The sequence below is a fragment of the Cololabis saira genome, chromosome 5 (assembly GCF_033807715.1).
Source record: "Cololabis saira isolate AMF1-May2022 chromosome 5, fColSai1.1, whole genome shotgun sequence".
Lineage (NCBI taxonomy): Eukaryota > Metazoa > Chordata > Actinopteri > Beloniformes > Belonidae > Cololabis > Cololabis saira.
In genome coordinates, this window is record NC_084591.1 from 28,609,325 (window position 1) to 28,622,668 (window position 13,344).

General features: G+C 42.2%; 1 protein-coding gene across 1 annotated transcript in view; it reads left to right on the forward strand.

The window, feature by feature from the left end:
- Positions 1-13,344, forward strand: part of b4galnt4a (beta-1,4-N-acetyl-galactosaminyl transferase 4a) — a 169,375-nt gene that overhangs the window by 95,608 nt on the left and 60,423 nt on the right. The window contains exons 5-6 of the mRNA XM_061721462.1: positions 6,196-6,286; positions 8,738-8,838. Coding sequence (XP_061577446.1) covers positions 6,196-6,286; positions 8,738-8,838 — 192 coding nt within the window. The remainder of the gene's footprint in view (positions 1-6,195; positions 6,287-8,737; positions 8,839-13,344) is intronic.

Below are 13,344 nucleotides of genomic sequence, written 5' to 3' on the forward strand. Positions count from 1 at the left end.
GCCTGGTGGAGGAGCCCCTTTTCACCGCATGGACAATAAAGAAAAAACTTCTCAACCATCTCATGCCAGCCTGCCATGCCAACAGCCCCGCCGACGCCTGCTCTCTTCCGGATGACGTCATCACGCCAAATCCGACGACGCCCCCATTAAAGGGTCTGTCTGCTCCAGCCCCCGGGTCTCGCACTCAGAAGATTTTTCCAGTGGCCAGCCGCGGTACTGCAAAAAAAAAAAAAAAATCCCATGGGGCCCAGAAAGCTTTTTCCCATAGACCGCAATAGTAAAAGATCGTATCGTACAAACCGGACGTTGAGCATTACCTTTACTCACAAGGTCTTTTATTAACATTCTCGTTAAACATAATCTCCGAACAACGTTGCCTCATTGCAGGAACCTCAACCGCACATGAGTGGTCCTTCACCTTAAGCCGTCCGTGTGGAAACATAAACAATTCCATCGTTACACTGCCCACCTCCAGAAACTACAACAGCTAACTTCGGCCGGGGTTGCTAGCACCGGGATGCTAGCTCCCCCCTCAGCCCACCTCCAGCAATTACAGCAGCTAGATCCGGCCGGGGTTGCTAGCACCGGGATGCTAGCTCCCCCCTCAGCCCTCCTCCGGAACCTACAACAGCTAACTCTGCCGGGGTTACTAGCACCAGGATGCTAGCACCCCCCGCTATGCTCGTTCAGCAGCCTCAACCGCCAGCGGTAGAAGGGGCCCTCGGCACCAGATTGCCAGGATCCTCTGCTTCCCAGCTCCATCAGTCCCAGCAGGTTACCTCGGTTGGGGCCACCGGCATTGGGATGTTGGTACCCGGCATCCCTCCCACCGCATTTCAACCCAGTTTCCTTCCTCAACCCGTTCCGGCCCCGCAGGCAACTACTTATTTCACCCCGTCCACAGCTAATCCCGCCGTCCGTCATCCCAACGCTTTCGCTTCCCGCCCTTCTCCAGTTCCGGCCAAACCTGCGCAAACAAACCTACAACAGCTAACTTCGGCCGGGGTAACTAGCACCGGGATGCTAGCACCCCCCGCTATGCTCTTTCAGCAGCCTCAACCGCCAGCGGTAGAAGGGGCATCTCGGCACCGGATTGCCGGGGTCCTCTGCATCCCAGCTCCGTCGGCCCCAGCAGGTGCCTCGGTTGGAGCCGCCGGCATCGGGGTTGGTGCCTGGCCTCCCTCCCACCGCATTTCGGCCCGGTTTTCTTCCTCGACCCGTTCCGGCCCCGCGGGCAGCCGCTCGTTCGTTTCGTTTTGTTTCCTCCTCGTGCCTTCCCTCCACCAACCTCCCGCAGACGTACACCTTGAAGACCATGAAGGATGCCTCCATTCGAAAGGAAAGTCATCCACCCGTTCAAAAGAGCTCACACCGACCGAGTTCGCATACGCTTCTCTCTTTACAGAGAAGCCGCGTGTTCCGTCTTTCTTCACGTCGCCGGGGGCTGGACGGCTTGTCCAGCGCCCTCGGTCCGGCCCTCCGCTTTGGAGGCAGCGGCTTTTATCGATGCCGCATCCACCTCGCTTTCGGGGCTGCAGCTCGCCTTCATCAGTTCGGCGAGGCGCGTGCTGGGGAGCCCGGACACCGAGTCGCGTTGCCGCATCTTCGTTGCCCGCACGGCCCCGGCGTGCTCTTCGTGCGGTGCCCCGTTGCGCCCAGCTCTTCCTGCTCCGTTCCCGCCCGCGCCGGGCATCACTCCACCCGAGCGAGGAGTTCGGCTTCGCGGAGGCTGGGCGAGCATCTCTCTGCACCTATCGGCATTCCCGCTCTGGAAGTGGTGCTTCGCGGTCGCCCCAGTCCGCGCTTCGTTGAGTTCCTCGTTAAAGGGTTCAGTGAAGGTTTCCATCCCGGCATTATCCCACTTCCGTCAACATCTTTCGAATGCAAAAATCTAATCCGCCATAAACGAGCCGGAATCAGTCGATCGCCGCTCGCCAAGGAATTTAAGGAAGGCTTCATGATCGGCCCGTTCACTCATCCCCCTTTTCCGAACTTTCGAATAAGCCCTCTCGGCATTGCAACCAGGAAATACCCAGGAAAGAAACGATCATCGTCGATCTTCAGCGCCTCATGGCAGTTCCATTCCAAGCATCAATAGCCTGATTCCGAGCAAAGACTTCTCCCTTCACTACGCCACCATCAATCACGCCATCGCCCTCATTAAACTCACCGGGAAAAGGCCGTGGCTCTCAAGCGGATATCACCAGCGCTTTCAAGGTTCTCCCCATTCACCCAGACTTATGACAATACTTCAGCATCCGCTGGCGAGGTGCATACTACTTGCAGTCAGGTTCACCTTCGGCTGCAAGAGCAGCCGAAGGTGACACCTTTAGAGGTCCTCTGCTGGATCCTCTCCAACAACCACGGCATTCCTCCCTCGTCCATCTCTTGAATGATTTCCTCATCGTTACCCCTCTCTCATCGCCACCCGCTTCCGGCCTGGTCACCCTGACTTCCGTTTTCTCCGAACTCGGGGTCCCATTGTCCGCTGAGAAAACGGTGGGCCCCTCCACTTCCCTCGAATTCCTCGGTATCACTCTCGATACGGATCTATTTCAGGCTTCTCTTCCAACCGAAAAGCTCCACCGAATCGGTCTTCTTATTTCCAATTTCCTCTTAGCCCCAGGCTGCACCAAACGCCAACTCCTCTCCCTCCTGGGCCGCCTCAATTTTGCCATGCGCATTATCCCCCAAGGGCGGACCTTCTCCCACATGCCGTCCATCGCTTCCGCTGTTCCATCTCTTTTGTCTCCCATCTCCCCAGACAACTCGAGCCGTGCCGAGCTTCGTTTGTGGCTCAACCTCCTTGCCACCTGGAAGGGGATCACTTTCTTTTATGATGACCAACTGGCTCACCCCCACGACATCGATCTATACACTGATGCTGCTCCTTCAATCGGTTTTGGGGGCTTTACGATGGCAGATGGTTCGCAGCAGGATGGCCCTCAGAGCGTGCAAACGAATACCACAACGCATCGACCGAACCATAGATCATCATCGTTATTGCCATCGTCATTGCCATCATCATTGGCATCGGCATCGTCATCGGCATCGTCATCGTTATCGTCATCGTTATCGTCATCGTTATCGTCATCGTTATCGCCTTCGTCTTCGCCTTCGTCATCGCCATCGTCATTGCCTTCGTCATCGCCATCATCATCGCCATCATCATCATCGTCATCATCATCATCATCATCGTCATCGCCATCGTCATCGCCATCATCATCGCCATCATCATTCATCGCCATCATCATCGCCATCGTCTTCGCCACCATCATCGCCATCATCTTCATATCGATAAGTATCGACATAATTAATAAAGGACGCTCCAACTCCACATCCATCATGCCGTTCATGCGCCGTCTAGTCTGGCACTCAGCCATACATCAATTTATCCTCCGTGCAGCACATGTCCCCGCCACTCCACCACCATCACCGACTCTCTTTCTCGTTTCTCATCCCAGAAGACCAATCACCCCTGAATACTTCGAGACCCTGGCCAACTACTTGTCTTTCCGGAAAACACAGAGCACATCTTCGACAGATCCTTGCGTCCGAGTCAGGACAGTCGTCACCAGTTTCTGGTTTCACCATCGCTCAGTCATACACTCTCCTTATCTGGCATCTTTCCAACGCACTACTCCGGTCACTCCTTAGGATCGGAGCCGCCACTTCAGCCTCCCGCTACGTATTCCAGAGCACCTCATACAGCTCATGGGCCGATGGTCCTCCCAAACTATCATCGCTACATTCGCTCAGATCTTAGCGACCTCAGATCCGCTCAGTCTCATCTCCTTAAATAATCCATGGTTTTGGGGGTTCGTCGTTGCCCGGGCGCTGCGGCGGATTCCCTACCAGCTTCCCCACAACGCATCGACCGATCCATAGATCATCATCATCGTCATTGTCATCGCCATTATCATGACCATCGTCATCGTCATCGTTATCATCTTCGTATCAATAAATCATTTAAACATATCCTGTTGATGGCATGGTCCTTCCTAGTGAATTGGAGCTTAACAGCGAATTTCAGGAGCTGGACCACGCCTCAACCACGCCTCCTCTGGCACCACGCCTCTTCCGGCAAACCTTCAAATACTAATCTAAACCTCAGTTCCTCTTCGCTCTCGTTCTCTGCACCCCTCCCCCCCACCCTTTTTCTCTTCTCCTTCTTCCCTCTCTTTCTTACCTCATAGATTCTTAGGGGGTTCGTCGTTGCCCGGGCGCTGCGGCGGATTCCCTACCAGCTCCCCCACAACGCATCGACCGATCCATAGATCATCATCATCGTCATTGTCATCGTCATCGCCATCATCTTCGTATCAATAAATCATTTAAACATATCCTGTTGATGGCGTGGTCCTTGCTAGTGAAATTAAGATATTTGTCTCATTTGTGTAATGCTTCCTAAAGATCACACGTGCAGCTGTTGAAACATGAAATTTCTGCTTTTTTCCCCCTGTCAGTTGATTTGTATTGAGTATGTTTGAATGAATAAAGCTTGTGAGTTTACTCACATCGGTTGAGGAATTGTGATTTAAAAATGACGAGACTGCAGGGGTTAAATGGAGTTGCAGAGAGCTGGCTGTATTGATTCTGCCTTCATGTTAAACAACCTGGTTGTCAGTCACTCTACATGATTGATCAGGGACGTGCACATGCATAATCAGAACGGAGAAGGGCTGCTTCAGAATTTGGGGGGGTCAGCCGCAAATTACAGTTAATACAGTTAAGTAAATCTGTTCAGCCAGTAAGCAACAGACAGTCTTCTTTTTCATGTCTATTTTCTTTTCTTTTTTTAATTCTGATTTTTAAATCTCTTACTTTTTAAAGCACTTTTTAAGTATTTGAATTGTCTAGTACTTGACATCTGCATCTTGTTGAACAATCTTCAGTACGCCACAGTTTTAACAACTATCTCTGAGTTGACAGCATTCACAAATGTAACAGATTTGAGTCGCATAGGCAGTTGACAAAGACAACAATGGCATTTTTACTGGAATGGACATATTTTAGTAAAATATGTAAATTCCTGTTTGTTACAGACATCATTCATTTTATTTGTAGCCAGGAGTTTCCTGGCTAAAGAAATAAAAACCTGCTGTCAGGAAGAATGTCATCAGGGGCTGCTTGCAGAAGTCTGTGAAACGGACCACAGTGAATCATGACCGCCACTCGCCAAATCAGTATGTTTTAGCACCACATCCTGGAAGCTATGATTCACGAGACCTTACTACTTATTAAACATGTCAAAGGCTTTTAATGTACGCAAACAGTAAAGTGATGATTGATAATATTTAAAAACGTTATATTCACGGTACATATAATTGACCATATGCATATTATGATAAAGTGCTGAAATTGCAAGGAGGCACTTTCTAGCCCCAAAAGATATTATTTTTAGATACATTTTTTTCGTCACATTCGCAGTTTTAAGATTATGGCATGAAAAAGAACATAAATCAAAAATCACAATATAAAATTACAATTTATTTCCATTCCGGGATTAATAACACACTTTGAATTGAACTGAAATAAATAAGCTAACTCTATGTACAAACAGACATACATTTATTATAACAATGTTACACACGGGACACGTATAAACAACAGATACTTGAGCCGTAAATTGCAAAATGTAAGACTAGTTATGAATTGAAGAGAACCGGAAAGAACAATGATAGAAGTAGTATAAATGAGAGCGCTGCGAAATATGGCGCTTATTCTTGTGCCAAGTACAATATCCTGATAGTTCATGGGAAAAAGCTCCCCTTAAACCTTTGTGGTTTGGTCTCACTGATGTGAAGATGCTTGCCTGAATGAAACCACTGTAAAAGTTCATTGTGTGGGTGCTGTGTGTCCTTGATTTCCCATTTTGCCCTGGTGCTGCATGAATGGCTGTAAATGTCAAGCCAACTTGGATGTGGGTTTTTACGTTTTTTTTTGTGCATTCACCATCATTATTGGTGGAAATAAAGCAACCGCACTGTTCTCCTTTCCTCTTCATATATCGCAGATCTTATCTCGATACTTTTCAAGCTTGAACCAGCAGGTTCAAGTCTTTTTACATGTATTTTGTAAGTACAGTATGTTTCACTTGTAGCCTCAAGAGTCAAAACATTTAGATGGTTCTTTTTTTTAGGTTGAAATATATATTATACATGCATGATGAATATTCTTTTTGTTAAATCACAGACAAGAACCACAGTGAAGAAGCTGGCAGTGGCTCCAAAGTGGAAGAACTACGGCCTGAGAATATTTGGCTTCCTTCATCCTTACAGAGACGGTAACTATCTTATTTTCTCAGTGAGGTGTCAGGCCGAGGGGGCTTGGAGCATGTGTCCTATATCAGATTAGAACATTTCAACAGCCCACTTAATCCAAGCACCTGGATGTTCACATTTTTATTAAGGCTGAATGCCAGCTAAATCTCATTGCTGTCCACCCATGGTCATACCCTGAAACCCAGTTGCTATGGGAACTGGAAAGCCTCTTTGCCCAAGTGTCCTTGCAAGGATTGCAGAATTAAAGTTATTAATTAGATTATTGTTCATTTTGGGCTCTCATATTGCTTTCACTGGCTGTGTGGATCTCTGTCTTCTTTGCTGCAGTGTCATCTTAAACAAGTACCCTTCACCTTTATCATTTATATCCTGGCAAGTGCAAATGCATTTAAAATGACAGATAAAATTTAAACATATGACATTTAAAGGGTGCCCATTTTGAGAAAAATCTATTTTTCGCTGCTTGAGGGCACATGTTTGAGTGTATAAAGTGAGTAGCCACTGAACAACTCCAACATACCACAATTGTGTCAATTGATTGAAGGTGACCCAGGTCTGAAAAATTTAGATTTTCAACTCCTCTGACACCACAGACCCCAAAAGGGCTAACATTATTCATTTTACCGATCTTTATCTCCACTCAGCTTAACGTCATTCTCCATTTGTTGAACATCAAAAGTGGGTGGCTCAAAGTTTAACAGTAATTTTTAACATGGCACACTTCATAAATGGGTGTGAGTTGCATTGAGCAGCCTATTCTGCCTCCCTCAAATGAGCTACTTCGAAGAGAGTTGAAAAGAAATGGTTTAAAAGAGAGCTCTTTTATTTCTCAAACTATTTCTCTGTAATATTTTGATCAAAGCTGATCACAAATCTTTAATTATGCTCACAAAATTGTCAGTTTAAAAAAAAATTATATTTGTTCTTCTTGTCTTTTTGTCTGTTGTTACTGCTACACTGAACAAATGCAAGTGTCCTCAAGAAGCCCTGACAGATATCCGTGTAGTCAGAAGTAATTTTCTTGCATTCACTACAGTCTGAAATTTGTCCAGATATGTCCCAGAGGGACTGCAGTAATGACTTGGAGCCTCTTTTAAAAAACAGGTACAAATGGAAAGGAAGATTGCTATGCAATCAAAGTAATGAAAAAGTGTTTTCATTTCCGAAGCAGCTGAACACTGTTGACTGAACACTGTTGGCGTAGCGCAAACATGTTGGAAGACATAAAAGGTGAACATAAATTCAGCTCAAATACCAAAGGTCACTTTAGCATTGGATTAATACAGAGAAAAGCTTCCTTTTCATTCGCCTAAGGTCATAGTATTGACTGTGTATGTTTCTTTATAACTGTAACAGCAACAGCCTGTTAGGATGAAGCACAATGTCTCTTATTTAACGCTAAATAGAGTATTTATTCAGTGGATTATGCAGCACACGGTCAAATATAGATATTTAAAATCTGATGGGGACTAATTACAGTTGAATACAAGACAGGATGAACAATCAAAATGCAATGTTATTGTAAACATTTTTTATATATATATACATTTGGGACTTTTCTTTCACTGACCCTGTAAAAATATGTTTTGCAGTTGTAAAATCATCTAGGTTAAAACTGAATTTACATTTTTTTTCCATTTACTCTGCATCTATTTAAGTCTATAGTTACCCACATCACAACCTCCATCATGTTCAAAATATTCTCAAACTTTCCAGTACTGTATGTTTTAGTCGAGGCACTCTCAGCGTAATAAATGCTTATGGATACATTGGTTAACAATTTGTAAATGTTGGGTTTAAGGAGCGTGATAACTTCTCCTTCAGCATTGTCTGAAGGGTGATAAAATTGCTACTGTTTATAAAGTCAAATCCTGTGTAACAAATCGATACCAGGCTGAGATTGTGATTGTGAAATGAGTTGAGATTGTTATTCAAATATTGACTGCACAAATAAATAAATAAAGGAAACACTGTAAAATACCTATTTTATGAGATGACAAAGAGAGAAACTGAAGGTTTGAGCCAGCGGGTTAAGACGAGCGTTGGAGTGGGAATTGGATTTATGTAGGTGCCAATATTACAAAACTGTCAATCAGCTGCTTCTATAATCTTAAAGACTTCAGTTTTAAGCTTAAAGAAAACATTACCTGTCTAGTGGCTCCTTTTTCTTTGCTTGCTCCCGCTGCTTTAGTTGTGCTTATGTGTTCTTTTGTGGTCACACAGGTGTTGCTTATGGATTTGAATTCCAACTGCAATAACTCTTTTCATTCCACTATAGCAAAATATGTTATCTCTCACCATCACCATTGGCATTCTGGGCATCTCATCGTTGGTGCGTTTCTACACCTAGGAATCTATTCTTTGATGTCAGGCTCTAGCTGATTTTACTTGTGTGGAGTCGTAGTTATCTCAGTCAACTAACACACACTTTGATCATGTTCTCCCCCCTCCAGGTGATTTCCAGTTCTCGGTGTCGTCCGATGATAACTCTGAGTTCTGGTTGAGTCCTGATGAGAGCCCGCTCAACGCCAGGCTGCTGGTTTATGTAGGACAGGTGAGTGCTCAGCCATGCCGCAGCATTGTCTATAACTTTATTCGCCATGACACATGAAATACACAGGATGAATGATTTATGACTCCCGGTAAAATCACCCAGTGCATGTTACCGAGCCTTTCCTTGGTTAGCATTGCTTAGCAACAGCCTTTTACTGTGGGAAGAACCTCCACCTGCCTGGAGCCTAAATAGTTGAGAACTGCTCAATGTCATGACCTAAATAGCAAAACACTTGGTGTGTTGTATACCTCTGTGGAATCTTTTGAAGTGCAACGTGCACACGGCAATCAAATTCCCATAATTAGAAACGTATTATCTGATACGATAGTCAGATGCAGGATGACTCATAGCTCTGAGTTGTGTCTAATGAAGTCTTTTCTCTCACCGGCAAGTAGGCAACAATGCCAGGTTGGAAAGAGGAAAGATTTCTTCTAGATATGTCATTAATAAAAGAATTGCACAACCAACCACCAACATGCATCTTTCAACCACACAGTAACAGGAGGGACAAGAAATTGATTGATTTTTCCTTTCATGATCACATGGTCCCCTCGTGGTACGACAGCAGCACTGAGCTGTCACTCCCAACCAACACGCCCCTCGGAATACAGGAGGCTTAAATCATGCTTTTCTGAAACTATATACTGTAAAACCCATTTTCCTTTACAATATACCCTTGAACTATCCTTCAGCAACAACTGATAAAGTCAAACTGTTCAGGCACTGCCTTTGCTTATAACATGTGTCTCATTGAAACACTGTGTGAGAGGATGAGCAGGCAAGGATGCACGGTGTTTCAGTGTTTAAACTGCACGATACACATGCCCCGAACAAGTATATGTTAAGTGCAAAGGTCCAGCTCCAAGACCATCTGTATTCCAGCGGGATGTGAGACATCAGCAGGTTTCATGGGAGCTGAGATTAATTAGCCAGCAGTGAATATTGATGTGACATTTAGCAGTGGAGAAATATCATCTCGGTAATGACAGGGGAGCAGTGTTGTGGCCAGGAATCACTCATTTTGCCACAGGCTGACAGACACGCCTCCCTACCACCGCCATCTACAGAGAGACACCGTTTCGTAGATGGAAATCTAAATGTGCACTCCTTTCCTCCGTGAGTGTTTGACTCATTCAATGATCTGAGTCAACAGCAGAAAAATTGAGTATTCATCAACAACGAGAGCATGGTTTTCTCTTGCGTATTGCTCTCAATTTTATTATTTTTTTGTGAGAAGAGCCGAAATTACTTAACAAGTTTTATAACTTTGTTTCATATAGTCATGTTCTTACACATCACTAATTTTACACCCTAAGCAGGAATTGCTAGGATTTACTCATCTGAAAAGAAGGCTCAGTGCCATGCTTACTTTTAAGACTTTAATCTCTGACGAGATTGAAAACCTTTCCTCCCACTTTTTTATTTTTTAAATGTAGTACCATTTATCCAAGTAACTCTAAGATGTTAATAAAAATGAGATAATTACAGACCATTTTATCATTCTTTTTATTAGCAGATTGAATATATAAAAACGAGGGGTGCACATTACACTGAACCCATCTGTCTTTCAGAGTTACCCACTCACAGCACACTTTTACAGCTGTCGTTCAGCACAAAAGGGGTGAAAATGTATATAGAATGAAGTCTGGCTCACTATGATTCTTGCTGCAGATCGAAGGTTTCTATGAACATTTTTCAAAAAGTGGCTAATAGCTCTTATGTAGCATTGTTGAGGATGTTGGAGGAATCTGATTTTAATGAACCCATTCGGGACTCCTAAAAGGTTTTATAGAAAATGTACACCTATCCACTAAAAATACTATGTTTCTCAATTTCCTTAATCATCTTAAAAATGGAAAAATAAAATAAAAGAAGATGAACAAACAACTCCCTGCATTAGTTTCTGGCACTTAAACGTACGTTTCCAGTTTCTTGTTCTCCTTCCTACATTTGTTGCTGTTAATTGGGATTGTTTCATCTATCACCACAGCTAGACCTCCACAGTGTCGGCTCAGTCAGCGGGCTTGTTGGAGTGGAATTTTTGCATATAAGAACAATCTCATTGTTCCTGCTGGGACATTATCTGGGCACATATGAATTAACTTAATGTGTCTGAGGATCATCCATTGTCCCACTCTGCCATTAATCATGTTTTTTACCCTCAAACAATCTGTAAAGAGACTTTTCTTCACGCAGAATATGCAGACAGATTTATACTAATAGTCACACTGATACAAGTCCTCATGAGTGGAAAAACGATGATAAAATAGCGTAGCGAATAGTACTACAAGAAAGAACGTTTTTGGTTTCTGGGTTTTTGTTTTTTTGTTTTTAGTATGTTAACACTGCATGTGTCCTCTGTGCTTGCATGGATTTTATTTTGGTGCTTATGCATCCTCCATCAATCCCAAAAAATACATGTTCAGTTAATTTGTGATTCTAAATTACTGGCAGGTTTCTCCATTTTGCCAAATTAACCCTGTGATGGACTTATATCCAGTGTTGTGCTAGTTACTGAAAAATAGTAACTAGTTACCGTTACTAGTTATTTCACTAAAAAAGTAACTCAGTTAGTAACTCAGTTACTTTGACCAAAAAGTAATGAGTTACTAGGAAAAGTAACTCGTGAGTTACTTTAAAAAAAAAAAACATTATTTTAAATGCTCCCATTAGTGCCCCTCTAGCCTTCATTTCAGCACGGTACTGTATGGAGAATAATACAAATTGTTGATCAACTTGACAGTTTCAATTAATTTGCATTCACATCACTGAAATCTGCTAAGCATTATGGTCTGTACAAACAAATATGACACAAACACAAAGCAATTTTTAAATGGCGATTTATTTAAATTAGCCATAAACTGAACAAACGGAAGAAAACGGAAGTTCAGGAAACAATGAATTTCACAAAAAATAAATGTTCTTGACAAAATATAGCTGTTCGCCTGGCTTTCCTTAATTAGTTAAAACACCCAGGGAATACATACAGTATCATAGCCTAACAAAAAAACTCTTTCTAAATTACCTGAAATAATTAAATAACACAAAACTGTTAACCTGAATATAGGCTATTATTTAAAATAAAAGTGCAAAAATGAAGAGGCAGCTGCAGTTTTTCATAATAAATAAAAATAATTTATATTAAATAAAAAATAAAATAATCACAGCATTTTTCCTTTAGCTCAATTAAGAAGTTCAGCAAACAATGAATTTAACAAAAATAAATGTTCTTAACAAAATATAGCTGTTGGGCTGGCTTAAGAGGCAACTGCGTTTTTTTTTATAATAAATAAAAATAATGTATATAAAAAAAAAATAAATAAAAAAAAAAAAATCACAGCATTTTTCCTTTAGCTCAATTAAGAAGTTCAGCAAACAATGAATTTAACAAAAATAAATGTTGTTGACAAAATATAGCTGTTGTGCTGGCTTAAGAGGCAACTGCGTTTTTTTTATAATAAATAAAAATAATGTATATAAAAAAAATAAAAATACAAAAAAAAAATCACAGCATTTTTCCTTTAGCTCAATTAAGAAGTTCAGCAAACAATGAATTTAACAAAAATAAATGTTCTTAACAAAATATAGCTGTTGGGCTGGCTTAAGAGGCAACTGCGTTTTTTTTATAATAAATCAAAATAATGTATATAAAAAAAAAATGAATAAAAAAAAAATCACAGCATTTTTCCTTTAGCTCAATTAAGAAGTTCAGCAAACAATGAATTTTACAAAAAATGAACATGCCAGCCACTAAAGGGCTGCGTTGACATTTGTGAGCTCTTTGCTGCCAATTTTTCCAATTGGCGATAACGTAACAGATGTGTATGGTGGCCGCGACCCGCCATTGCTGAAAATAAAAGTAACGCTGCTGTTGTGCCACACAGGTAGCTAAGCTGATCAGTTATCGAAGGCTAATGATAATTCTATTAAAGAATTATTAATAATTAATAAAGTCGACTATTTATCAAATTGAATTATCAAAATGATAATAATTCTCGTAGGGGCACCACCCCAGGGCCTTAATCCGGGGAAAAATGATAACTTCACAGCAGAAAATCAGTCTCATATGATTTGAATTATCCTGCAGAACAGCAAATCTTACTATCACGTACAGAATAACAATTGAAGGCGTGGGATCCGAGCACTGGTTCTGCTTAAACAATCAGTTTGTGACCAAATCTTGTATGAAATAACAACAACCACTCATTAAAAATCAATCAGGATTTATTTACATACAGGTGTCAAAAGATGATAAACGCAACACCCAAAATAAACCTGATGGCAGAACTTAAGTATTATAAAACCATTAATTAAGAAAAACAACATCAATAAAAATGAATTGAAAGTTAAATGCATGGAATGAAAAGAAAAGAATCAAATGTAATAATAATCATGATATCAACGAACCTCTATGGTTTAAAACATGGCTGCGGTGTTTAAAACATGAATGACTAGCAGAAAGTGGTGACTACAAATTAATGACAACAGTCATGATGATAATGTAAT